Source organism: Festucalex cinctus, chromosome 12 (genome assembly GCF_051991245.1).
Source record: "Festucalex cinctus isolate MCC-2025b chromosome 12, RoL_Fcin_1.0, whole genome shotgun sequence".
Taxonomy (NCBI): Eukaryota; Metazoa; Chordata; class Actinopteri; order Syngnathiformes; family Syngnathidae; genus Festucalex; species Festucalex cinctus.
The window spans coordinates 15383436-15411307 of record NC_135422.1 but is presented as its reverse complement, the minus strand read 5'-3'; the positions used below and the strand labels follow the sequence as shown (position 1 = coordinate 15411307).

The window sequence follows — 27872 nt, the reverse complement described above, 5'->3', positions numbered from 1 at the left end:
AGGTGTTATTTATCGATGTGATGATGAACGGTCTCTTTGAAAATTGAAGCATGTCGACTGCATTTTGCATCATGACAGCTTCCTTTGAAGTTAGGAGAGTGTGCGCCTCTTGTACAACTGCATTATCTCAGTTATTTTATTTTTTTACTTGCTCCTCTAAAGGTGTAAGGTTGAGGTTACAGGGCATAATAATGGTAAAGAGTTTTGAACTGAGTTATCCTTGGTCTCCTTATATATATATATATATATATATATATATATATATATATATATATATATATATATATATGTATACAAAATAATCTATCATAAAAAGCTGGCATTTGAACAGTCTGAGTGTCGACTTTTTAGATCCACTGTTTACAAAAAAATAGAGTATCGGTGTGTCACTGAGTCAAATAGTTCAAAGTAGGGATGTTCAATGCCACTTTTTTTTTTTTTTCCCAGACCAATACCAGCGCAAGTGTTCACTCGAGTACTCACATACCGATATTTTTTCTGTGTGATGTTTTGATAAGTTTGAACTGAAGTGACATTAAAATGTTTTGGGATTATAGTTTGGGGTATATTTAGGGTGTAAACTATTAATACTGTATAGGCCATGGCTTATCAGTGTAACCCCCCCAGGGGCCTCATGAGTAGCCCACGGGATTGTTCTAAGAATAGCTCACTTGTGGTGGGAAATTTGGAATGTTGTACAAGTGATTGTTTGAAATTGCAAAGATTCATAGAAATAAAGCGTTGCATATACCTGTTTCGTGATAACTGAATCAACATGATCTGTGTCTGCAATTAGTAATAGCATATAACATCATTAAAGGTCATTGGAGCAAAATGTGTTATTTCAGAAGTGCGTATGAAACTGCTAGCCCTTCACATGAATCAGTAAGAAGTAGCTCTCGGGTTCAAAAAGTTTGGTGATCCCTGATAGAGGCAATTAAAATATAATAATAATAATAATAATAATAATAAAAGCAGTTAGCGGTTGTTCCCTGTATTAATGTAAAGGTTCCACAGACCGTAAAAATGAATTTTATATTTACAGTGGACTCGCACTATTCGCGGGGATTAGTGACCGGCACGAAGAGTGAAACGTTGTATAGAATTGACAGCAATTGAAATGCCTTGGAAAAACAATTTTTAAAAAAAGTTCTTAAAAAAACACTAATTAGTATTCAATATACTTTTTCCACTAAAATTTGATTGGGGTGAAATATTAAAAAAAACACTGTGGAAAAACAACCCTGTTAATATGAATCCATTGTATTATATTAGATTATTCACAACAATAACGTATTTACTATATTAAAGGACACTTTACACATGGTGCCATTTTCAATGGTAAAAAGTGAATATTTTGTCCAGAATTAATTTGATAACTATTATTTTTTTTTAATGTACAATTAATTCCTTTAAAATATATATGTTTTTCCTACTTGCTAATGATGACATCACATGTGCTGAGGAAGTAGGTAACAACCAATCAGGGCTCAGTTTGCTGACCAAACCCAGAAAACAGGTGAGCCACAATTGGTCGTTAAAGAACTTCCTCAGCGCAGGTGATGTCATCTTCAGTCGACACCAATTGGGTAAAATTATTTTTTAAAGGTATTAATGCTTCATGAAAAATAATCAAGTTATCAAATTAATTCTGGACAAAATCTTAACTTTGTACTGCTGTAAATGACTCAGTGAGTCAAGTATCTCTTTTTAATGTCATATTTTTACCATCTATCAAACCTTGGATTAGAAATGGAGACACTAATTGAATTTTTACTTTGTTGTATCGTTACAGCCGTAGCAAATTGTACTCTCAATGAGATAAAATATTTTTTTAAATAACAAGAATTAGTCGATTGTGGAAATATATTGAAATACCCTCGGATCGAATACAAGATGTTAAGCTTGTTCAGGATACTTCAAGGGCTAAATCAAAGGAGTGGCTGGGGGGCCGCTAATCGTAAACGAGCTCCTGGAGCAGCACTTTCCGGGGACGCGCTGTTGGAATGGATGCGGAAGGAGGCCGGCGATGTTTTCTTTTGGAGCAAACAAGCGGCGCACATCAGCTTAATAGCGGCTGGCTTCCCAGAGGGGGCCGGGTTTCAATGTAGGACACCTCTTTGCTCCACTTGAGCTATTAATACACCCAAACAAAAGAAGAAGGGCTGCTGGATGGAGGGTTTGGGGGGTGGGGGGTTCGAGGAGAGCTTTGTAGCGCTGCTGCTGCTCCAAGGATTCCACAGATCTCGCTTTTCACGTTTCCCATTGTGGACGACGGACACGGTTGCAAGTGCGCACTTTGGTTGCAGTCGCACTTAATTGAAAGGTGACGACGACAGGACAAAAAAAATAAATGGGCATAAAAGGGGAGATGCATAGTTGAAAGCAAATAAAATGGGACAAAACAAACAACTGGTTTTGCATAAATTGCATGAGAGAGAGAGAGAGAGAGAGGAGAGATTGCGGCGCAGCTACCTCGAGGTTATTATCAGCGTTAGAATCGCGCTTTGGTTTTTCCGGCTGTGTGCATCCGAACGGAAGACGGGGGAGAAGCGCTCCCACCAAGACAAAAACCATTTTGGGACCACGGACACGGGGGCCAAAGCGGGGTTTTGCATGCATCGCTTTTGAAACACAAAAATTTGTGATTTTCTGCGCAAACAACCTCCGACAACAAACCAGAACTGATAATGTGCGAGAATACCCCCCCTTGGTGCAGTTGAAACACTGCAGCCCCTTTCACGCTGTCTTTTTGGCCGCTGCAGCTTAACGTACTCAGATGATTAACGGCGGTTGAGGCAAGAAAACATTTCCAACAGGTTTGACCGTTTGCCGCAGATTGGCGTTACAGTAGAGCAGGGGTCGGCAACCTTGGCAAAAGAGCCATTTCAGGCCAAATGAATAACCAAAAATCTGTCTGGAGCCACAAAGCATGTGAAGGTTTTGATGAAGGAAACAACGCATTCGTCTTAGTCTCATGTACTAAGGCCCCAAGAGCTAATTAGATCTATACCAGCATAGAAAAATATGCAGCATCCAAATACATACGTAGAGATTCATTTTCTTCTACCTTTTGTCTTCTGTTTTTGGATTTGTTTTTGTTGTTTTTCATACATGTTTAGACTTTTCTGCCTTTCTGTCAACTTTTTGACAAGTTTGTAGATATTTTCTGATCATTTTTGGGGATTTCTTCTTTTGTTTTGGGACATTTTATAGTTACTTTTTGAACATTTTCTTTCTGACTTTTCTTAAATAAATTTTTAAACTTTTTGGGGCAATTTTGTGGACATTTTACGGTAATTTTTTGGGATTTCCTCTTTCGTGTTTTGGCATTTTATAGTTACGTTCTTTTTCCTGCCTTTTAAAAAAAAAATAATAATAATAATCTGACTACATTTAAATGGTCATTTTTATTTTCGGACATTTTTTAGTTACTTTTTGAACATTTATTTTCTCTGTTTTTAATCAATTTTCTGACTTTTTTTCCCCTGCAATTTCAAAGACATTTTATGGTATTTGTCTGTTTTTTTCCTCTTCCTTTTTGGACTTTTTTTTAATGGTCATTTTTTTTGACTTTTTTAGTCATTTTGAAACCGTTTTCATTCACCTTTCATCTCTCTTTTTCTGACAACTTAAAATGTTGGACTCCGCCATTTTTGGAACATATAATTATTCTTTTTTTTTTTTTAAATAAAATTCCTTAATTCATTAAATGAATATTTTATCTAAAGAAAATAAAAATAAATATTTAAAAATATATATTAATTTGTATTAATTGTTTTAGAGCTCCACAGGGAGCCACAGCAAAGGGATTAAAGATCCACTTGTTGCTCCATAGCCGCAGGTTGCAGGCCCCTGCAAGTAGAACCTTTCAAACAGAGCTCACTGAATGGCCACTGCGGCTTCACGCATTCAGATAATTAGACGCCTGGTGACAACAGTGAAAATTGTCTCCGACAGAATAGGGCCGGTTGGTGAGTCTCTGGTGTTAAACTTCAGACTCATGCACTGACACGTCTCAGAACTAGTTTTTAGGTCCACTTAAATCCCCAAAATATCTTTCATCTGTACCTTACAAACAGCACAGCAGCGAGAAAATGCCAGCCTGAAACGGGCTTGCCAATTGATGGTGCCGTAACAGTTCCAAACAGACTTTCAGTACAGCTGTGGTGAGAAAATGTTCTGATGAGCTTGAATCTAACCAATCATGTTTGACCTTTTGGCCACAGAAGTGATAAATGCGATCAACTTACCGAACACAGCTTTGGTTTCGCATTTATGCAATGGTTAGCGAAGTGTATCATCACCACCATATCTGATTCGGACCAGGGGGAGAAACCGACAAACCCATAAACAATTTCAGACCACTAAAAACTTAGGAGGGAGAATTTTTTTCACCCCCCGTCAGTCGCTATGCTAAGCTAACTAGCTAAAGCTTGCAATACTAGGCAGAAAAGGTTAGCGTGCTATCAATTTTCCCTTCATACTGTCGTAAAAATGCTGACACTGCAAGTGCTTATATCGCGCATTGAAAATTTCACTTTTCAATAGGTGAGTGTTACCTCAGTGAGGTACCTCAGTCATGCTCACGAGACATGCTACATTTCTAAGAATTGGCGCAGACGCCCTGTTTTTATGACCAAAAAAAAAAACACACACAAAAAAAAAAACACCATCACCGTTAACTGATCTGCAGTTTGAAAGTATAGTTGATATTTTTTGGCACGTTTGTTTTAAAAATCTGCACAACAGGAAGTCAACGGACCGTCTGCTTTGCGACTTTTCACACGTCCGCTGCCTTGAGATCATGTGACCTATCAACATTTTTGAACACAGCCCCAGACATGACGTGTAAATATTTTTTCCTTCTGGCGACAGTAGGTATAGCATGCACACAAAATGATAAGCTGTGGCCAAAATATGCTAATTTATGGCCACAAAACTGGTATGACACCTGCAAAATACTATCATTCACGTGAAAAACTTGGGACGTCTTGGTAAACAAATGGAACAAGACCCTTCCAGCTGACGTCACTTTACCCAGAATGCTTAGCTAGCGCTTACCCTCCTGGAGAGCAAACAATCAACCGAAAGACACGGAGAGAGCGTTGTTCTCAGTGAGCGATTCGTTTAAATATGACACATGTAGCAAAAGAACGTCTATAGTTACTGCGACACATTGCAACCAGTCGTTCTGAGCCGGTATCGCCAAAAGTTGGAGTTGGTTGGAGGGCAAGGTCCATATCGACTTTCACCATCGGCCTGGTCAAAGGAAGCCACAACGTTCCCCAAGTAAGCTATCACAACATTTTAAATGATTTATTCAACTACTTCGTGTCTGGATGGGTGAGGGATGTCAGCTGCATTCAACACGACAATGTTTATCTCGTGGCAGCAACGGTATGTTCTATTTATCATTTGGTCGGGTTACTGGTGTAAAACGTCATTCATGAAATCATTTGTGCCCGGATAAACTCGGCTTGTTGTGCGTCGGAGCCTTACAAGCTATCTTAGCTTGCTAACTGCAAACAAACACGCCGAAAAAAAAAAAAAAAAAAAAAAAAAGTAACATCATGATTTTTCACAACCCAAAGTTGGCAAATAAACTTTGATAAAGTGTTATGATTATCATGTGAAAACGTTTTTTTTTTTTTTGGTAAACTTTTTCTTCAAACTTCAAACATATGTCACATTTGTCACGCCTGCCTGCAATTTACAGTCAAATGTTAATGTTATGACCCACTTTAAAAAAAGAGAAAACTACCTGATATAAAGTGATCTGTCTTGTATGCTTTGAGGGTGCAAAGCAGTCACGTCGAGAGTTAGCTAGCCACCATGCTCGTCTTCTCTCACTCAATTCCTTAGTCTTTTCCCCCTGGTTTAAAATGACTGCCGGTAGCCGAAAGAACGATTTTCGATCTCCCTTTCCCCGATTAGAGCAACCTTATGCCGCGCAGAAGTTAACCATTGTATTTGTCACGAATTTAGAAACTGTTCTGCGTCACACAGATTTTCTAATTCAATCGCATTTACGCCCTGTCCTTCACCGCAAGGGGGCGCTTATACTTGACGTCACACTGGAAGGGTCTATACCCAATGTCCTCCACTAAACCTTCTCTAGAGAAGGTGCACTTGATTTGCTTACCCAACTGTCCAGAAATGACATGAATATTTTTAACTTTCAAATGTTGCCACAAATAAGCATCCCTTGTGCACATTATACCAAATTCGGGGTCACAAATTATTATTTTGTGGCCACAATTACAGAAAAAAATAAATAAATCATGTCTTGCCCGGGACTCAGCATTTTTGTAGTGAATGGACAAATACAATTTTAAGTGCAGCTTTTGGAATCCGGCTACACTGTTTTGACACTTAAGCTAATGTCGCTAACCGTACTCTCAAAGAGGCCTAGTTAGCCAATTAGCATTAAATCTCTATAAAAACGGATCCACCGTCTTTGAAAATAGTCTTTTCGAGCTTACTGTAGACGCACATACAACAAAATATCTTTCTTTTAAAAGACTCGCCATGTTCACACATGCGAGTCGTTAAATAAGTTAACAATGCATCTCATCATAAATAATCTGGCGTACAAATGGGGTATAAATACCGTGCTCCACGTCGCTTGCACAAGAAGGCGGCAGAAGTGGACCCACAACGCGGCTGAGCATTGCCGTTTCCTCACTTGGACTTTTTCCCTTTGAACCAACACGCAAGACAGGGGGGGTTTCTTACAAGCTGGAAATGTCAGGAGCTAGGACAGGAGGGCAGCCCTTGCGTTTTTTCAGTTTTCCCCCGTGACAGCTCCTTCTCGGTCCTGTCCTTTTTTTGACACAGTGTTTGTGTTTCTATATGTGTTTCCATATGGTTCTTCGGGACGAGCTATTGCTAGAGGAGGTTTGCTTGATATTGAGGTTGCCGCTCCTTGTTGCATGCTTGCCATGCAAACAAAATAAACTCAAAGGAGAGAAGAGTCGTCACTTGCCGTCAGAAAAGTGAAAGGTGGGGGGCTGTTGCTGCCCCGTGGGTGTGCCCACGGGTGTGGTGCCCGGCGTGCCGTCAGCGGGCCGGTGGCTGCCGTCGCTCCCCTCGGCGTAGTTTTTCTCCTGGTGGGACTGCGACGACGAGGACGAGGAGTGGGTGCTCTCGCCGGAGCTGCTGCGCGTCTCCGTGCTGGTGCTGGTCTTCTTCATCTTCCGCCGCTTGGCCAGCGGCGCCTTGTCCACCGTCTGCAGGCGGAAACCTTCCCGCTTGCATTTGTTGAAAGCCTGCCATGCAAGGACATTAAAAAGCTCTTTAAGCTCTTTGTTAAAAGTTAATTTGTTAAATATACCATATTTATTCAGGCTAAGGCTTCTATTTTTTTAGGTGGTGACTTTTTTTTTTTTTTTGCAAATGAGACATTTAAAGTAATGTTGATAGTTCAACCAAAAAATGCTAACATTTAATCGTTTGCCCCCAAACAGTTATAGTTTTATATCTCTCTCTATATATTGTTTATTTCAAGAATGGAAAAAAAAAAAAATTGCTGATATTTTCAGATTAATTACTATATTATACTGTCTTAAGCTAAGGCTTTTATTGGTTTTTGTTTTGCAAATGAGACATTTAAAGTAATGTTGATTGTTCAACCCAAAAAAATGCTAACATTTTGAAAAGTTAAAAATGTTTTTAAAGTAATAATAAAAACTGGAATTTCATTTTTTCCCCGAAATTGCTAGAGTTTGATATCACTCTATAAATAGTTTTTATTTATTTCAAGAATATTAAAAATAATAATAATAATAATAATAATAATAATAATTGCTGATATTTTTCAGATTAAACAATTTTTTTATGCTTTTGCTGGACACTAATGATTTGAATATGACATGTCATATTAGTATTTATATTTGAGTAAGTTGTTGTTCCATGAGTGTGGGGAATATTGTAATATAATAATATAATAATAATATCAGGGAATACTGATTGAAAGCCAGGCATTATCGAGTTTTGCCATCACATTGGAAATATACATTAAATTTGTCTTTATAGATCGTAGCAGTCACCCCCCCAGGCTTTAATGTGCATTACTGCCATCTGCAGGACTGGAGTGCGTATCACAGTATCACTGAACATCATTATAGTCGGCCTTGGAGTAAATCATGACTATTAGGCTGGACGCATGAAAATCTTACATTAAAGGTAGCTTTGACGTAAGTGTGGACCGACGCGGTGGACGAGCCCAGGATGTCCGGCGTCATGAGTGGGTTGGAAGACAGCTGGCTGTCGTCCTGGAGCCAAGCGTTGTAGCGGAGGCCACACATCTTGATCCGCTTACTCGGGTCCACGGTCAACAACTCTGCAGGACCACGGACAGCAATTAGGAGGCAATTGGAAGGGGACAAAGTCTCACAACCCGCATATAAGATTTTGGAGGCGCCTAATTTTGGGCTGGTCGACAAGTAGCCTATAGTTGGACTATCTTAATTTGTTGTTGTGAGAAAGCCATCCAACACTACTACGGGCTTGTAAAACAGCTCTGGTCTCACCTTGGATGAGATCTTTGGCCTGCTGCGATACATTTCTCCAGGCCTCGCCTTCAAAGGAGAAGTCCCCCTGTTTGATTTTCTTCATGATCTCCTCGGCGCTGGTGTGGGTCAGGTTCTGCTCCTGACATTGGAAAGGCACCTGGCCAGACAACATGGTGTACTGCGAACGACATCATGAATACCCAGTTGACAATCTCTTTTGTGTTGTTCTATCTATATCGTAATTTTATTTTCAATGTATGCTCCGGTTTGTGGAGCACTGCCTTAAAATAGCTGCAAGCCGAAGCTGAGCTGCAAATTCAGCACGCTTCCATCCGCTCTCATTAAAGTGAAGAAAGAACAGCGGAGGAAATGTCCTGTCCTGATGTGATCTCACCTCCAATTTGCCTCCAGTTGAAGGGAATGTACACTTTTTCAAAAGTGTTTTTCCACCACTCACATTCACAGCTTTGTTCATTGCATGCAATATGGGACACTTTGAAATAAACTGAGACATAATGGAACATGATGACAATGTATATTGCGGGGACAGTATGGGACAAAAATTGACACAAAAGGGAACATGGTGAGACACAATGGGTGACATTGTAGGACACGATGTAACAAAATGGGTGATCATAGGGGCCATTTATTAGGGCTGTAACGATATTCAAATATCATGATACGATATTATCCCAATATGAAGGTCACAATATGATTATTATCACAATATTGTGGGGAGGGGTTGGTGATACAAAAAAACCTCGGAATATTGTAAAAAAATGAGCTCAGAGTAAAAGTTCCTCCACATAATGACTCGGTTCACAAGCACGTGCCCCTTCATATGACCATTAGCGTGGATTTTAAACCTACGAGGGTCAAAACATGCCTTGTGAAAATTAAACTGAACTAAAAACAACAACAACTAGCCACCAGAGGGTGCTGGAACTGCACAAATGAAAATCAATCTGACTTTTTCTTTTGTTTTGTTTTTACAGACGTACAGCTTTTAACATGACAACGACAATATATTGTGACAGTTTTGATATCGTGATATCACAATATTGCAGCTATCGTTCCATTCCTACCATTTATGGGACATGCTGAGACACAGTAGGTCAATTGTTAGACACAAATGGGACATGATTGGGGCCCATTAATGGACACTATGGGACATAATAGGCCAGTGACTTGACATAATAGGGCCCATTAATGGACACTGTGGGATAAAATAGGACTTAAATAGACATAATAGAGGACATCATGGACATGATGTGCCATTATAGATGAGACAATGGGAAGAAGAGGGACATGATAAGACACAATAGGTGACATTGCAGGACAATGTGAGACATAAAGTAACACTTGGACATGAGACCAAATAGGGGACACTATATGAGCTATGATGGGACATAAAAAGGGACATTAATGGGCACAACAGGACAAAATAGGATGTGATGAAACATGATTGGGGACATTGCAGGACAATATGGGAGAAAATGGTATAAAATGGGACATAGGGGCAACTCCCATTATTTTTTCCTTGACTCGCCACTCACCAGAATGACGCCCAGACTCCACAGATCGCACGATTCGTCGTAGCCATCATACTTGAGTATCTCGGGTGCGGCGTACTGCAAGGTGAAGCAGGGCGTCTTCAGCAGCTGATTGTCCGGCGGCTTGAGGCGGGCGAAGCCAAAGTCGATGATTTTGATCTCGGAGTTCTCGCTCTCATCGGTGAAGAGCAAGTTCTACGTACAGAGAGGTTCCGCACATACACACTTTCGATTGTTTGAAAAAAAACAAAACAAAACCTGGGTCGTGTATATGCAGAGTGTGTCGACTACCTCTGGTTTCAGATCCCGGTGCACCACACCTACGTCGTGCATGTGGCTAACCGCCGACACCAGCTTGCGCATGATGCGACTGGCCTCCGTCTCGCTGAAGTGCCGCTTGCGGCGGATGCGCTCCAGCAGCTCCCCTCCGCCGAGCAGCTCCAGGACCAGATATGTGTGGAGCTGCGGCAAAAAATAAAACAAAAACAATAAGGCGATTCACCACAGACAGCAAATATTTCTGTACAATTATTCATCGAATAGAGCACCTAATCATGCCAATAAATCACTGCAGTGTAGTGCGTCTGCGGTGCGGAACGGATGTGGCGATGTGGAAGGTTTCCGCAAACATTCTATTTTTTCCGTACGTCGCATGTGGATTTTCATGAAGCTCAAGAAATTACACGAGCCAGACAGGAAGTCGGGCTTCTCGCATCAAGGTAAATCCAGTATATTTAAAAATAAAACTGTTTGCGCACTCGTAGTCCGTGCGGATGCCATACGGAAAACGCACCGCGTCCGTTCCGCAGGCCGTGTGAATTGGGCGTAAGATGCCAAGTGCTTATTTTTACTTTCCCTGTCAAAAAGATTTTTGTTTTCAATTAAGTTGTTCAGGTTATTATAGGTCATATTAATGGTGGAAAAAAGTTTGGAAATTATTTATCTTGGTCTAAACTTTTTATATCACAAAAAAAACGGGATTTGAACAGGGGTGTGTCAAATTTTTATATGCATTGTATGTTTATACTTTTGTTTTTAAAGAAAGTATATACGTATCACTGAGTGAAGATTTTCACAAAATAGCTACTAGGAAAGCACTAATTGGTATCTTAACGTTTTTTTTTAATTGATTTTTTTTTTTTATGCATTTATTTTTTGTTTTACTTATTGTACGTTATTATTTTATTGACTGTTTTTTATTTGTATAGTTGGATTTACTAGAATTTGTGTCCGATCGTGTGCGGATCTCAATGTGCAGCACTTTGGAAACGCTTGTTTATAAAATGTGCGATAGAAATAAAGTGGATTGGATTGGATTAAAGTGGTGAAATACATGCCAGCATTGTGGTCAAAATGTGCCAAATCAAGCCATCTGTGGGGCATTTATTTTTGAGACTTATATTGTAAAATTAGTTTGAAATTATCTTTTGGGATGGTAGTTTGGGGTATATTTAGGATTTTCACTGCATTCACGTAAAAGTGTCAAAAACAACAGAGGTTAGTTTGAGCAGACTTTGTGGGGCTGCTCTTTGGAACACAATTGGTGAGTGTATCTAGGTCTGCTTTATGGGACAGTGCATGAAGGGAGACCGTAATGGTATCTCTCGGGATTTCAGCCTGGCCTAATTAACGAGGGCATGAGCAACCCGAGCAGAATTTGCAAGTACAGGAACTACAGTGGGGGTGGGTGAGTGACAAGGTGAGGGGACGCACCTGGTCGTGGTAAATTTCGTGCAACTTGACAACGTTTGGGTGGCCATCGCAGAGCTTCAGCGCGGCTATTTCCCGTTGAGTCTGCGCCTCCATCCTGGAAGGAAAAAGGCAAAAAAGGTCACAACAACATTTGGGTTGAGTAAACGGTGTTTTTTCTTTGATGAACTTGGTACCGCTTGCTGACTATCTTGACGGCGTATTTCTGCCCAGTTTTCTTGTGCGTGCAGCGCCGGCAGATGGAGAAGCTCCCCTCACCCAGAGCGCTGTCCTTTAAGTCCATCTCATAGCTCATGTAGAAAGGCGAGTCCTGCCGGAAGCAAAAGCACAGAGACTTTAAATATAGTAAAATAGGGTCAAATCATGTCATTAAAATAAATGTCCATGTCTAAGAGCGGAGCTGATTTTTATTTATTTTTTCCTGCTGCAACTCTCACGAGCATAAGGTTGAAAATAATTAAGCTCTCCAAAAATTGACACCAAGGTTATTTTAGTTCACTAAAACTAACGAAAAAACTAAAACTAAAATTAAAAAAACTGTTGTTAAAAACGAAAATGCTTTTTAAAAAACGAAAATTAACTGATACTACGTTTTATGTTTACAAAACTAACTGAAACTATAATTAAAGCAAAAATGTCCTTCGTTTTATCCATCCATTTTCTTGACCGCTTATTCCTCACAAGGGTCGCGGGGGCTGCTGGCGCCTATCTCAGCTGGCTCTGGGCAGTAGGCAGGGGACACCCTGGACTGGTTGCCAACCAATCGCAGGGCACACAGAGACGAACAACCATCCACACTCACGCACACCTAGGGACAATTCGGAGCGCCCAATTAACCTGCCATGCATGTCTTTGGAATGTGGGAGGAGACCGGAGTACCCGGAGAAGACCCACGCGGGCACGGGGAGAACATGCAAACTCCACCCAGGAAGGTCCGAGCCTGGACTCGAACCGGAGACCTCAGAACTGGGAAGCGGACGTGCTAACCACTCGACTACCGTGCCGCCCTCCTTCGTTTTAGTCTTTGTTAATTAATTTAATGCATGTACCTTTGGGGATTATTTCAAATGTGAATTTTAAGTAGATTTATTTTGATATTAACTGGAATAACGACGTTTGAAAGTGTGTCACACACAAGTGACATCATGTAGCCGCAGCCAATAGAAAAGCACCTTCAGATGACATTGCTCCCATAGTGCTTTTGAAATATTGCGCACAAGTAATACTCCTTTTTTTTAAACTAAAACTAACACTGAAACTAACTAAAACTAAGCTAACACTAAGCATTCATTAAATAACTAAAACTAATTAAAAAAAACTAACCGAACCATCCTGAAAACGAATTAAAACTAACTAAATTTAAAACACCAAAACTTGAAACGAAATCAAAACTAACAAATGAAAAACTCAAAAACTATAATAACCATGATTGACACAGATTATTAACACTAACAGCCCTGTTTGTACACTGTATACCAGCAGGGACATTGACGAGAACACCCCAACAACGAACAAACAGAGCCATCACAAATGTCAACGAAGAAGGAGCGAAGAGTCTGTGCCCTAGCGTCTGACCGTCCGTCCATACCTTCATCATGGCGCTCCGAGCCACCGCGACTGACCCAGGACGCTCGGAGCCGCCGCACAGCTGGACGGGGTCGTCCATCACCACGTTCCTCTTGAACAGGATGGAGGGGGCCATGAAAGAGTAGCCCTAGATGCCCGCCGAAAATAAAACAAACATGCAAAAAAAAAGAAAAAAAAAGTGAAGGGGTTAAAGTCATGTGATAGACAACATACCATCAAACAATAACCACTGTATATAATAAAACAAAATGTGTGAACTAAGCGTATATTACGATGCTTTATATGCCAAACAGAAGATTAAGTTGATTGAATACTTTAAATTGTCTGTCAGTGAAGGGTTGTTTGTTTTGGCTGGCAACCCGTCCAGGGTGCAGCAATGTACACTTGGATAGAGTCCGGCTGTATTGTTCATATTGCGTTGAGCAGGCCAACATTTTCCAGGAGGGTTGAACGACTGGGAAAAATAAACTGCCATTTTTTTCCACTCCATATTGAGAATGTGAATTATTATATGATTATTTTTTTCAAGGTCCTCTTCCCATGTATTTTTTTAACACAACAAGCAGTAAATGGATCTGTTACAATAATCAATACCTGATTTATTCTACATACATGTTTGGTCTTATAGGTTAGGCTTACGCTAAAATAAAGGCAAATGAACTCGTGAATTTCTACATGTTTTATGAAATTGCACCGTCCCCTTTTAAAGAAATCCAATCAAATCAAATTAATTGACTTCAATGAGTTCCTTCTCACCGAGCTCACACGTGAAGTTTTGTTTGTTCAGCAGGGATCTGATATCGCCAGACTTGGGCCAACTAGTGGAACCCAGAGCTCAAAGTAAACATGGTGAAGCTGCATTTAGCTGTTATGCTGCACACAGATGGAATAAGCTGCCAACAGAAGTGAAAGCCCTGAGTGTAAATGCTTTTAAATCCAGGTTAAAAAGGTTTTTTCTTTGATTTATGCTTTTTTTTCTTTTAATTATCTTAGAAAACAAAAATGTTTTTCAAGTTTGCTGTCTGTTTTAACATTGTCAATGGATGTTCTTTTAGTGAATTTTGTGAGCTACTTTTGTTTTTTGTACTTTGCTTCTGAATGTTAACTGCTGTTTCTTGATGCTTATAGATAGATGTATTTGCTTGTATAAAGTACATTGAGTTACCTTGTATATAAAATGGGCTATAGAAATAAACTTGCCTCTGCCTTGTCATATTTCTCCATCCAAATCCTACAGCTTTTTGTTGCGTTTACAACTTTAGAGGTTTCCACTGTATGTTTCAGCGAGTGACATTTTGGTACATCTTTCCCTGGAAATATAATCGCCAGTCTAATAATCACACCAATTCTGCCCGGAAATTGTCCAGCTGTTCCTTTATGTGTGTGTGTGTGTGTGTTGTTGTTGTTGCACCAACTCTCATTGTGAAGAGACGGCTGCTTAATTCCAACTGCGGGGGATTCCGGAGCGGCGAGCTTTGGCTTTAATCTTACACGCACACACACACACGCAGCTGCGGCGCGCGCGAGTTGACAGCCGCGGATGGACGGAAGGATGGCTGGCGTGAATGAATGAGATGCCCCAAATTGCCGGGGCTTGAAAATATGATTGCTGTCAAAATTACAGCCTGGCGCTCTTAATGCAATTTTAATTCTGTTTTGTTAAGACACCGTTGGTGGGGCGGGGAGCACATGGTGCGACCCCTCCCCTCCCCGGGCGGCTAAGAGCGAAAATGCGCAATCAAAGACGGGGGGGGAGGCGTAACCGCGGCAGACGCGCCGAAGCACCACGAGTGTCACCTTTTATTCCGCCAGAGAAGCCGAGCTAATGCGTCTATTGATGGCGCGTCGGCTCGAGCATCCAGAAGGCAATCGAGAATTGAAAATTCCAACGCCCATACATCAGCCGGCGGTGGGGGAGTATATGGCCCGTATTACGGTTCAAAAGCGAAGCCATCAAAAATAGTCATTCGCATCTGTGACTTGAATGGGGCCGACCGCGTGCGGCTGCAATTACGCCGATGAAAGGTTCATTGAGGCGGCGTGAATGGCGACGGGCGCGCACGCAGACGCGTGTTGACTTACAGCAACCTTTTGAGGACATTCACAACTTCACTCCATGACTTGGATTAGCGGCGGAGCGCGGCAAATATAGTCGCGAGCGCGGAATGGGAATCAACATTGCGTATCAGAGAAACAAATAGTAATGGAGGAGTGTGCGCTGACCGACTCTTGATGTCATTATGTGATAATGTAATGTGTAAAATCACTGGTTATTTCCTATTGTTACTGTATACTGGTTCAGAACAATAAATATTTTATTGTGTCAAAATAGCCTCTGAAAATGCATATAGAAATAAACTTGCCTCTGCCTTGTCATATTTCTCCATCCAAATCCTGAAGGGTTACTTTTTTTAACCCCTTCAGACCCATAGATGACTGCAGTGGACATGACATATTTGGTGTTTAAACCAATAACATGCATAATTTGGATGATATCAATACCTCTGGGTCATGATTGGATCCTAGCTAACCAATCACAATCGCAAGTTGATTTCTATGATGTTCACAGGGTGAACATCGCTAGCCATTTTGGTGCCCTAAGCATAAATGTTTTGTGGTGCCCACCCCCCCCCCAACACTCCGTCCCCACAGCCCATCACCCCTCCCCTGGTAGAAATGAACAATATCTGAGTATTTGTCAGTTTTGCTTTATTAAACAAAATAACTTGTAAGTAGGGCTGGGTTTGAAATATCGATATATCGCTATCATATCGATACACCTTTTCATATCCCAATATCGATACATAAAACCATGTATCAATATATCGACCCCCCCATTTTTGTCAATTTATTTACATAGCCTGTGCTGTGGTTGTAATTTATTTAAATTATTATTTGTTTTTATAGGGCCATGTTGAATGAAACAGATTAATGTAACTGCAATGGATTCAATTCCTAATGTAAATATTCATATTCTTAATAATGCATTAAATTAGAGCAAAAAGTTTCTACTCTTTGCAGCATTGGTACTTTTGACTGTCTAAAATATGTGCTGCATGAATTCCTCAACTGAATCGAAAATCGTTGTGAATCATGAATTGAATCGGGCCCTTGTGAATCGAATTAAATCGATTCTGGAAATCTGAATCGATACCCAGCCCTACTTGTAATTGTCAATATTGAAGTTTTATAAATGTTCACAAAAATAAGTGATAAATAATAAGTCTTTATAAAACTAACAATGACACCAAATACTCAAATAAATACAGCTAAATTAATTAAAATAAAACTCAATGCCACTACTATTAACAAATAAACATTTGGAAATAAACAAAGTGCAAGCAAGTTAGTAGAGGCCCTACAGAGGCACATGTCTACATTTCTGGGCTGCAAAATCGGCTATCAGGTCATCATATGACAGCTTTTGTGCAGTTTCCGCATTCATGTTAGGGTATGAAATGCTCCTTGAACATACTGAAGCATTGATTCTGTATTCATAAATACAAGACAATATTCAGGGATTCTACAATGAATTATGGTTTTGAACCATGGTACAAACATTTTCTAAATTGATTAGGATTATGGTATTGTGCAGGCCTATATTTAAAACACAGGTAAATGAAAATTTTAATAATCTACCTTTTTAGAGAAGGACTGATAGGGCACTATGTAAACATTCTGGACATAATGTTAAAACTATGAATATGAAATGAGGAAATCTACTTAGCCTTAAGATGATGATGATGATGATTATTATTATTATTATTATTATTATTATTTTCAAATTACACTTTCACCAGTACATGCCGCTCTTGGCCGTTCCATATGAAACAATATTGTCTCGTCACATTCCATACCGTATAATGAACGTGCTGGTCACAACCATTCCACTGCGGCGGTTTGGAGTGGGGTTTTTTTGTTTGTTTGTTTTTTTGCCAACGGTGGTCATGTAAACGTAGCTGCTACAAAATAAACAGACAAATTGTCATTGTCATACCTGCAAGTGACGCGCGAGCATCATCTCGTTTTTTCTTTTCCTCTTTTCCGCCCCCAATTCTTGATGCCTTTTTGATGACATGTCCAGATATCCAAGAATAAACTTCTGCCAAATTTGCGATTGAAGCATAAAGTGCACCCCTACCCCCCTCCGCCTTTCCCCTTTCCCTAGTACAGTAGTTTGCTTCGTTGGAGCAAAAGTGCACCCCGCCCCCGTCCCCCTTTCCCAAGTAGTTTGCTCCGTTGGAGCAAAAGTGCACCCCGCCCCCCTCCCCCTTTCCCTAATAGGAACAAACTACTAGGGGAGGGGGGGCACCAACGTAGACCAGCGATACCGCTCGTCGAGTAAATAATGCTACGTTATTTTTTGTATTTATTAACATGCTTTACAAGCTTTTATTTTAAATATTAGACACTGATATTATAATTACTAATATGATTATTTTTACGGGCTTGATTTGTTTTTTGGTGCCCCCTTAGGCAGTTGGTGCCCTACGCGCAGTGCGTGATAAGCGTATGCGGAGCGCCGTGTCTGGATGTTCATATAATATTGGTAAGTTTACAACACGTTACAGCCATACTATCCTGGCGTCCACAATAATAAATAAAAACATGACGTAAACCACCCACAAAAAATTCCAGGTTGTTCTTACGTGGGAAATACAACGGCGTATTAGGGCCACGTATGAATATTTTTTTTAGAGGGCAGGGGAAATATTCTGAGAAAAGAAATGCGGGTCTGAAGGGGTTACACGCTTCAGTTTGACATACCACTAAAGGCATATTGCTGGCTAGGTTGAGCTGCACAGTGTTTGTTTACAGAGTAGGTAGTGACTCGAGAGTAAGTGAGTAAGATGTCCTGACCTTTACCCAATATTTTATGTTCTATGTGGAAACTTGTACGTCTCTGTACCATTCTGAAAAACGCATTTATGGCGTTTTTAATGACCCTTTTGGTCTAGGACCGACTTTTGGGTCTCGACCCACACATCAATGACAATGATTGTTCTAGACCATTGCTTCCAAAGCTTTTTGGAGCCAATTTAAAAAAAACAAAAAAACTTTCAAGTTTCCGCGATACTAGTCATCGCACTGATTGAAAATTGAAGGTACGAGCGCTAGATGGCAGTAGCTAACTTGACTCAGTCGCAACAAGCAGTACTTTAGCGCATACATAGGTGACAAGCTGTTTATTTTTGGTGTCCCACCTGAAAGATGCGGTCACAGTTCTGCGGCAGAGCGGCGGGCGAGTAGGTGGGGTCCATCTCCGTGAACTCCTCTGCAAAGTTGCTGACGTCCAGCTCGTCCCGTATGACCGGTTTGAACGGAGCCGGCACCTTTTTGGCTGCCAGGTCCTCCCAGTTAATCTTCTGCAAGGGGGAAAACGCAGCCGATACTACGTTAAGGGACTCCATCTGTGGATATTATGACATGTCCTAGCCGATATTCTTGCAATGCATGAACCCATGTCGATTTGCAATTCAGCATTTGCAAACTCAACAGCTTTGTGATTTTATTCTGATGAACCTAACAAAAAACTATCCATCCATCCATTTTCTTAACCGCTTGCTCCTCACAATGGTCGCGGGGGTGCTGAAGCCTATCCCAGCTGGCTTCAGGCAGTAGGCGGGGTACACCCAGAACTGGTTGCCAGGGCGCACAGAGACTAACAACCATCCACACACACAAGCACACCTAGGGACAATTCGGAGCGCCCAATTAACCTGCCATGCATGTCTTTGGAATGTGGGAGGAGACCAGAGTACCCGGAGAAGACCCACGCAGGCATGGGGAGAACATGCAAACTCCACCCAGGAAGGCCGGAGCCTGGACTCGATCTTGCGTCCTAAGAATTGGGAGGCGGACGTGCTAGCCACTCATTCACCGTGCAACCCATTTTATTTACTTGTATACAAAAAAAATACTTGCATACTCACTTAAAATGTTTGCTTTGTTCTTGTTTTTCTTATCTCATTCTTTACTGCACGACCGATTTCTGTTTCGTGTACAGCATTTTGTATAAAGCAATGCCTGTTTTAAAGTTCTATATAAATAAAGTTCAGTTGAGTTAATTGTTTGTTTAGCTTTACAGTTAACTCCGCTTATTTTTATTCGATTATTGAGGGGGTTTTTATGATCATGAAAAGGCAAATTTGAAATCACGACTGAATTTTAGCTAATTGCGCAGTCCAGGCCACAGTTGGCAGCACGGACCTGGTAAAATGGATGCTTCTTGACATTCTCCACCCCATTTGGACCTGAGCCGAGCCTCTTCTCTGGGTCTTTGGTGAGCAGCCGCTGGATGATGTCTTTGGCCAGTGGCGCCATGTCTTTGGGGAAAGGAGGATCTTTTTTTAGAATCCTCCTGGGGCAGACAAAGCGAGACAGATGTTTTCAGTGTACGATGCAAGCGGCGAGGTGAAAGAAAAGCTAGCCGATTAAGTAGATTCGCACCTGGCGATATCCGTGTGCGAGTTCTCGTGGCCGTCGACGGTGAAGGGCGAGCCGCCAGTCAGAAGCTCGTACATCAATACGCCGAGACTCCACCAGTCCACCGCCTGCGACGGAATGCACACACACACACACACACACACACACCCCCACACACACACACACACACAGCACATGCATTGGACGCGAGCGCTCTCTGCGTGTTCAAGGATCAGTGAGCATAAATCAAAGCCGTAAAAAGTAGCAAAGTCACCTTGTCGTGTCCGGACTCGCCTCCTTCCACAATCTCTGGAGCCATGTACTCGATAGTTCCACATACGGAAAAGGCTCGATCTACCTGTTTCATTTGCAAGCAAAAAGTCCAAAGCGTCGATCAAAAGTCAGCACTGATTTGAATCTTTTGTGGGGTTTTGCTCAGATTGTTCAGACTACATACAGGACAATAATATTTTTTAAGTGCATTGTTTTCGATGGCAAAATCTGACTGTTCAAGGTAACGTTGGCTATCTTATTTTTATTTATTTTTATTTTGTCAAACATTTAAAACATTTTATAAAATCAATTGTAGTATAATAAATAAATGTATGAAGCTGATTATAATTCACGAAGAGGAATAAAATAAATAAGCAAAACAAAACAACAAAATTATTTTTTATAAAAGTGAAATTGACCATGAAATTGTAAAAAATGTATACATTAATGCATTTATCCAACATATTATATATACAACAAATCAATTATTCTAAAATTAGGTACCAACAAGAGCACAAGACCTCCACCAAGGCCAACCATAGATAACCATTAAGAATTCCACCATCTTTTTTGGTGTCATTGAGAGAGAGAGAGAGAGAGAGAGAGAGAGAGAGAGAGAGAGAGAGAGAGAGAGAGAGAGAGAGAGAGAGAGAGAACAATGGTGATGACATGTTGAATCGGTAAGACTGCCGAATGAACAATAATACTGAGCTCTCTCAAAAAAAAAAATCATAAATATATACAATACATAAAACAGATATTTTTTTTCAGTATTAGCAGAAAAATATGTACTGCTTATGGAGTGAATTCAAGGCATTTACTGTGTGAATTTATTTTAAAATACTGTTAATATTATAATTATTTATTCCATTCATTTTATTTGATTATAAGTAATCATTAGTTCTTTTTTTTCAATCTAAAATAAACATGTTTAAAAAAAAATAATGTTCACTCTGTTTCATACTGTAAATGTGAATCATAGGATGGAGTCAAACCTGGTCAAATTCTTTACTGAGGCCAAAGTCTGTGAGGACGATGTGACCGTTTGAATCCAGCAAAATGTTTTCCAGCTTCAAGTCGCGGTACACAATGCCAAGCTGCAACCGGGAAGAGGCTGTTAAGTCATGACGACAAACAAACAACGGCAACACATGACACGACCAATGTGCGACCGCCGTCACCTTGTTGAGATGCTCCAGCGCCAGCACGATCTCGCCACTGTACAGCGCCACTTCCTGCTCCTTGAAGCGCACCCGCTGTACCAGGTGCGTGAAGAGCTCGCCGCCGTTGACGTAATCTGCGGAAGACAATCATAGTTACATATAATGATGGCTTGGATTTTTATAGTGCCATTAGAAGGGGGTGGAATTGAAATGGTGTGTCGGGGTTTTGTTTAATTATTTTTTTTTATGGCAGCCCATATAGGTGAGGCAGTGACAAAAAAAGCAAAACTATTCATGTTTGTATTAACATAAAATTGGCAAAAATAATGACTTACTGACAATTCAAGAGACAACCTTCTGTAACCTAACTTGCTCTTGACTAGAGTAGAAAATGACATAGAATATGTTTTAAAATGTTAACATTGAAGATATACACATTTTTCATAGAAACGTTTGCAAAACTGAGTCAGTTGCTAGACCGATAAATGTCTTACGCAAGTAAAAGTAAGCTCATGAGTCTTCTTTCCATAAAGATTTCTGTACATTTCCCCACCACTCTTATGAGGTGCTCCCCCTAGTGGCCCGCCAAGTAATTGTTCAATAAGTAATAAACAATAGAGTCGTTATAGTGGCTGTATATTAACTACAAATATCACAATACATGCGTAGGCCTATTGATAATCTATCGGGAGACAAAGTTTCACGATTTATCGCAACATTCGAAATATCGTCACACCTAGTGACAGCACTAGACACATGCCAGCATTTGCTTCCGATGCAAATGTTTTTAAAAACGAAGTTAAAACGTGTGTCCAAACAGACGACCGCGTCTGCTCACCGAGGATGAGGTGCAGCTTGGTGTCGGTCTGGAAGGCGTAGTGGAGCGTGACGAGGTACGGCGACTGGCGGATGTGCTCCAGCACCTGACGCTCGCTGCGCGTGTGCTCCGCCGTCTTGGCCTTCTGCACGATGGTGGCCTTCTTCAGGACTTTCATGGCGTACAGCTTGCCCGCGTCGTGGCCGCTCACCTTCCTCACCAGGAACACTTTGCCGTACGCTGGTGCGGGAAGTTGCCAAAAAGGACAGAGGGGGACAACGGTTCAACTTGAGCAGCATGCAAAAAATGAATAACAACAAAGAAAAATCAGCTTCACCCTGAACAACTGAGACTTACCTCCAGTTCCGAGCACCTTTAGCAGCTCAAAGTTTTCTATTCCCACCCTCTCCACGTGGCCCGTCAAGTTGGCTGTGAGGCACCAGAAACACACACAAAAAGGAGTGAAAAAGACAAATAAAAGTCTTTTCTGTTTTTAGACAGAAGCTATTTTGAGGGCAAGGAGCCATATTTGTTGTGACCCCACAGAGAAATGAGTCACAGTGACCCATATTTCAGAAATTAGGTTTTGGCATAATCACAAAGAGAATGATCTCAGCTTTCCAAATGATATGTCAACCATTACATCATTATTACTCATTACATATAACCGCAGATATGAATAGGTCCATATGACACGCCATCTTTGAGCTGTGTGCCAATTATTCGGCTCAAACGAACGGTAATAGGCCAATCAGAGGCCAGTGTTTTGGGGTCACGACTGCTAGCATAGCAACTGCTATTATGGAGTAGTTTACGGAACATCCTGTGGATTACTGGCCTAATATTAGCTCATAATGACGTCGAATTATAAAATGAGCACAAAATTGGCAAAACGGGATCGTCAGCTTTACACTGATACATAAAAAGTAGCAAAAAGTGGAATGTAAACACAATCATAAAAAAATTAAAGGACATGTTGAAGTGTGTGTGTGTGTGTGTGTAATAAATGCTAGATCTCATAGTATAGTAGTATGAATGTAAGGTAGCGATGTAACGATAACATCATGATACGATATCATTGTGGGGAGGTTGGCTATACAAAAATGGTAACAATATTGTAAAAAAAAAACAAAAAACAAAAAAGAGCTCATACTAAAAAAAATAAAAATAAAAATAAAAATTAAAAAAAAACATTGTGCTTTTGTGAATCATTAAAAAGAAATAAAAATAATAATTCAAAAATAAATAAATAATACAATATTGTGCTTTTGTGAATCAATAAAAAAACAAATAAATGAAACAATAAAACAAATAAATAAATAAATCAATATTGTGCTAATGCAAGCACACATTGAGTTCCTCCACATATTGACTCGGTTCATAATGATATTATGTGCCCCTTCATCTGACTATTAGCGTGGACTTTAAACCTAGGAGGGCCAAAAAATGCCTTGTGAAAATTACTCTGCAGTAAAAAAAAAAAAAATTGCCACCAGAGGGTGCTAGAATTGCACAAATGGAAATCAACCTGACTTCAACAGAGGTGACGTGATGACAATGATATATTGTGGCAGTTTTCATATCGCGATATCACGATACTGCCGTTATCGTTACATCCCTAATGTAAGGTGGCGCAATAAGTCAGAGTGCTTGAAATAACTGAATGAATGAGTGGCAAACAAAAAGCAGCAGCACTACTGACAGCACTCCCTCAGGCATCTTCCGAGTTTTTTGACCTGCAAAAATGTGAGCAACGTTAAAAAAAAGAAGATGAAGAAAAAAAAAAAAAGAACATGTTACATAAATAGCATGCGTGTTCTTCACACCCACTGGAAACACACACGAGATGAGGAGGATGCCACATTAAACAGGAGGAGGGTCATTATAGCGTCCGTGTCTTTGAGGTCTTCAGTGAGGCTCACGATGTCTCCGCACAGCCGGATCATCGTGCTCAGCGTGCGTTGTAGTGAACGTCTCACCCCCCCGAGAACAACTCAAGCGCCTCCAACTAGACGTGACAAGGCTGCAGGAGGCCGTCACCGGCAAACGGCGTTGCTCTCTTCGACTGCTAGGTCAGGAGTGTGCGTGCGTTGCATAACGGCGTTGTCGTGCTCACCCCGACGAGGCCGAGTTTGATCTCCATGTTTATTAATAGACTCACGGCGGAGGTGCACGACCCAACACAACTTGCTGACTGCTCCTCATTCCGATATGTGGCAGAATAAAATTCAGATAAACGACAATCGGCCAATACATTTAAAAAAATATATATAATGAAATACATACCCATTCCCATCCATTATCTCACTAAATTACACCCAAATTCATTTTTAATTCATTTTAATATATATGAATAAGTGGGAATGTAACAATAAGCGCAATATCATGATATTAAAACTGCCACAATATCGTCGTCGTCATTAGGGGTGGAACGATACGGGTAAACCACGATCCGAGACTGTGACGATATTTGACTCACGATATCGATAATATCACGATACACGATATCTACGATTTTTGATATATTGTCAAAAAATTTAGCAATATATCACAATATGTGACTGAAGAAGCCAAACGAATGCCTATAAAAAGGAAAATGTCTAATTGTTCATTTATTTAATGCCAAAACTTGTACAATGTACAAAGTTCTGCATTGTGCCCCACGGCCTCTTAGCCTTTTAACTATAAACATTGTAAAGTGAGACAAATTAAAGTGCATAAACATTCACAACATAACACTGCACAACTGGACACATGACATTGATATCTACTGTCAGTGTATCGATAATTTATTGCAACAGAGAGCGCAACAATACATTGCGATATTGATTTTTTTTCCCACCCCTAGTCGTCATGTCATGTTCACGATATTTAAAAGCAACACATCTGTTTAAAAAGTCAGGTTGATTTCCATTTGTGCAGTTCTAGCACCCTCTGGTGGCTAGTTTTGTTTTAGTGCAATGTAATTTTCATTAGGGATGTTTTGGCCCTTCCATGTTTAAAATCTACACTAATTGTCAGATGAAGCGGAACGTAATATGCCTGTGAAGCAAGTCAATATGTGGAGGAACTCATTGTGTGCATGCATTAACAGTAGCCTCTTTTAATGTCCATGTATTGTAGCGTTGGTGAACTAAACAGGCCAAACGGCGAACAAACAAACTCTTTAATAACAATTTGCAAGTAACTGTCGGCTGCAACCACACGCCACACAACACAACAGCTCCAAACGAGCTTAGCTTACCAAAACAAATCCTGTGCTGCCTTCACGGATCGTCCAGACCATGGGAAACTACCCATCCCATGACCCACCCACAAGGATTGCTACAGAATGCTAGTGGTTTTTCATATCAAATGGGAGATGTTACATCATATAAGCAGGTATAATTTTACTTTGCCTACACTTTAACATGTGTGAGTTTACTGACTGGAGATAGCTCAGTTTTAGGTTTTTAAGTATGTATGTTGAATTTATTTATTTATAAATACAGTGTTTACATGTCCTTTTTCATGCAACATGAAAAAAGTTGGATATGTTGAAGTGGTAAATTGTAACTAGTTGAAAAAACAGATATTAAAAGGTTACATTTTCCTTTATCTTAAGATCCTGTAATATATAATAGATCTGATATTGTTTATTATAATTAACTTTTTGTTGGGTAAAAAAAATTCATTGAAAAGGACCTTGAAAACAATAATCACACAAGATATCGCAATCACATTTTTTTTGGGGGGGGGGGGGTCGCAATTAGTTTAATTTCCATAATCGTTCAGCCTTAGTTTAAACATTGAGAATGTTTAAACAAGAGACAAATGTGAGGAAAAAGTGAATGCCTCCATGAGAAAAGTGTATGAACTCAAGTGGTTTGAGAGCCTTAATTTTTTTTTAGTAAATGTAAAACACAAAGCTAGCTACTTCGCGGATTTCATTTATTGCGGGTGTTTGGAACATAACCCCAGCGGAAAACGAGGGAACGTGTACAACAAAATGAATAAATAATGTCAATTATTTTGTAAATAGACGGTTGTTTGATAACGTTCAGCACATTGGCTCGGCTCGACGACGCTTGACAGCTCGCCTGGCTTTTGAGCCGTGTGACCGATAACTAATAGTTTTTACGTGACTTCTCTGGTCAAATGGCAAGTAGCTAGCTACTACCCTAACCCTAACCCGCGGCCGGCCAAGTTAGCTTTGTTTATTAGCCATAGCTTCCTGAGTGAGTTGAATGGTTAGATAACGTTAGTCACCGAGAGGTAGTGCACTTGGTTAGGGAGGCAGTGGCTCAGCTAACCCCCGCCTCTTTTTTTGCTCGTTTAAGTGGCTCGAACCAACAGGACGACTCCCTTTTGACACATGTACGGCTAACCCGCCGAAAATATGCACGCAATCACGCAGCTCCCTCACCGTTCTTCAGCTCATGTTTCACCGTAAAGAGGTCGCCCTCTCTGGACGGTCCCTCCATCGGCGATGGCATTGTAATTTCTTTGGGCTCCAGTTCAGCTCAGCGCGGTTCCCGGCGAGGCTCCGAGGCTCGATTGACCGAAAAAAAAACTAATAATAAAATAATAATCCTTGGTACTAACTTAAAGGTTTTATCACACACTGCGCCGACATTTTACGTGCCCGTAAGTTGACGGATATATGGGCAGAATGTTGCCACTCGGGCTGGCAACATGAAGCCAGCACAGGCAGTGCCAGACCAGTCAGTCGGTTGGAAACACTACTTTGCCTCTACCTTCGCAACCAGGCAGTCCCTTGCTGCCCATTGGTGTTGCTACGTGGGATCCCGCTCTCCCATTGGTTGTTTCGATAATGACGACACCCAGTCCCGCCTCCTTCAGGACTGCCGCTATTGTAAAGCTAGTGTGCTCAAATTGCTTGGAATAAAAATGAAGTCAAATCAAATACATCACTCAATTGAATTCAATTGACTCATGTTTGATAGCGTGAAATTCATTTATAATCATTTAATGACATATGAGTCGAATTAAATTACATGTGTAACTACATCAAGTTGTTTTATAAAAAGGTTTTATTTACTAAACTCAATGTAAGTCAGACTCACACTAGGTTGGATATTTTGTGCTGCACGACACACGAAAAACCAGGTCATACACATTGCTATTAAACTTATTGAAAATATTAAAATAAAAATAAGGGCCTATTATTAAAATACACTGTTTTAAATATGCATTTCTTTGTTTTATAAATTGATTAACTAACTGCAATTTTAAGCATTAATTGCCTAATTTGAACATATAAACAGAAAAAAATAATATGTATATAAAAATACAGGGAAGAAAAGTAGCTGGAAATGACATTAATCAGCACAGTTTACATGTTAAAAAATTGTCTAAGGGAAGTTAAAAATAAATAAATAAATACATAAATAAATAAATAAATAGAAATACATAAATAAATAAATAAATAATGTAGTCCTGTAGACTCTATATAGCTTTTGCTGTAATAGCATATTTAATACCATATTTTAAAAACAACAGGTTATTCATTTACAATCTGTAGTGTATTCAAGGAAAGGTTGTTACACCCAATATATAACACAATTATTAGAATTGAAAAACGAGAATGACTTATTGCTTTATGAGTAATTAAGATAAATAATCTTATATACTTTACATTCGCATTTAAATATTTTACGAACGTCCTGACCCTTCTTTCTCTTCTAAAAATCAAATGTGGTTCTCAAACACATGGGTTTACTCACCCCTGACATAGACAAGAAAGATTTAAGTTTTACAATTCGTTTTAATTATTTCGATGGATCTATTTATTTTTTAAAACACATGACTAGAAGGATGGATGGAT

At 40.1% G+C, this 27872-nt stretch overlaps 1 protein-coding gene across 1 annotated transcript; it reads right to left on the bottom strand.

Annotated features, from left to right (window-relative positions):
* Positions 1-286: 286 nt before the first annotated feature.
* On the bottom strand, positions 287-26770 carry rps6ka5 (ribosomal protein S6 kinase, polypeptide 5). Its single transcript, XM_077538569.1, has 17 exons — positions 26451-26770; positions 22403-22474; positions 22067-22285; positions 21247-21362; positions 21061-21162; positions 20067-20150; positions 19817-19920; positions 19577-19727; positions 18571-18732; positions 13368-13493; positions 11956-12089; positions 11783-11876; positions 10361-10531; positions 10073-10264; positions 8535-8694; positions 8181-8344; positions 287-7271 (listed from the first exon to the last, which is right to left on the bottom strand). The coding sequence occupies exons 1-17, from the start codon at positions 26518-26520 to the stop codon at positions 6981-6983; spliced, it is 2412 nt and encodes an 803-aa protein (XP_077394695.1). The 5' UTR covers positions 26521-26770; the 3' UTR covers positions 287-6980.
* Between the last annotated feature and the right edge of the window lie 1102 nt (positions 26771-27872).

What these genes read in the sequence shown, in the direction of transcription:
- rps6ka5 (XM_077538569.1), bottom strand. Translation starts at nt 26,520, where the DNA reads ATGCCATCGCCGATGGAGGGACCGTCCAGAGAGGGCGACCTCTTTACG. An exon ending in AAAGGTGCTCGGAACTGGAG is followed by an intron (nt 22,286 to 22,402) that starts GTAAGTCTCAGT and finishes TTCCCGCACCAG; the next exon opens with CGTACGGCAAAGTGTTCCTG. An exon ending in AGAAGCATCCATTTTACCAG is followed by an intron (nt 18,733 to 19,576) that starts GTCCGTGCTGCC and finishes TCCCCCTTGCAG; the next exon opens with AAGATTAACTGGGAGGACCT.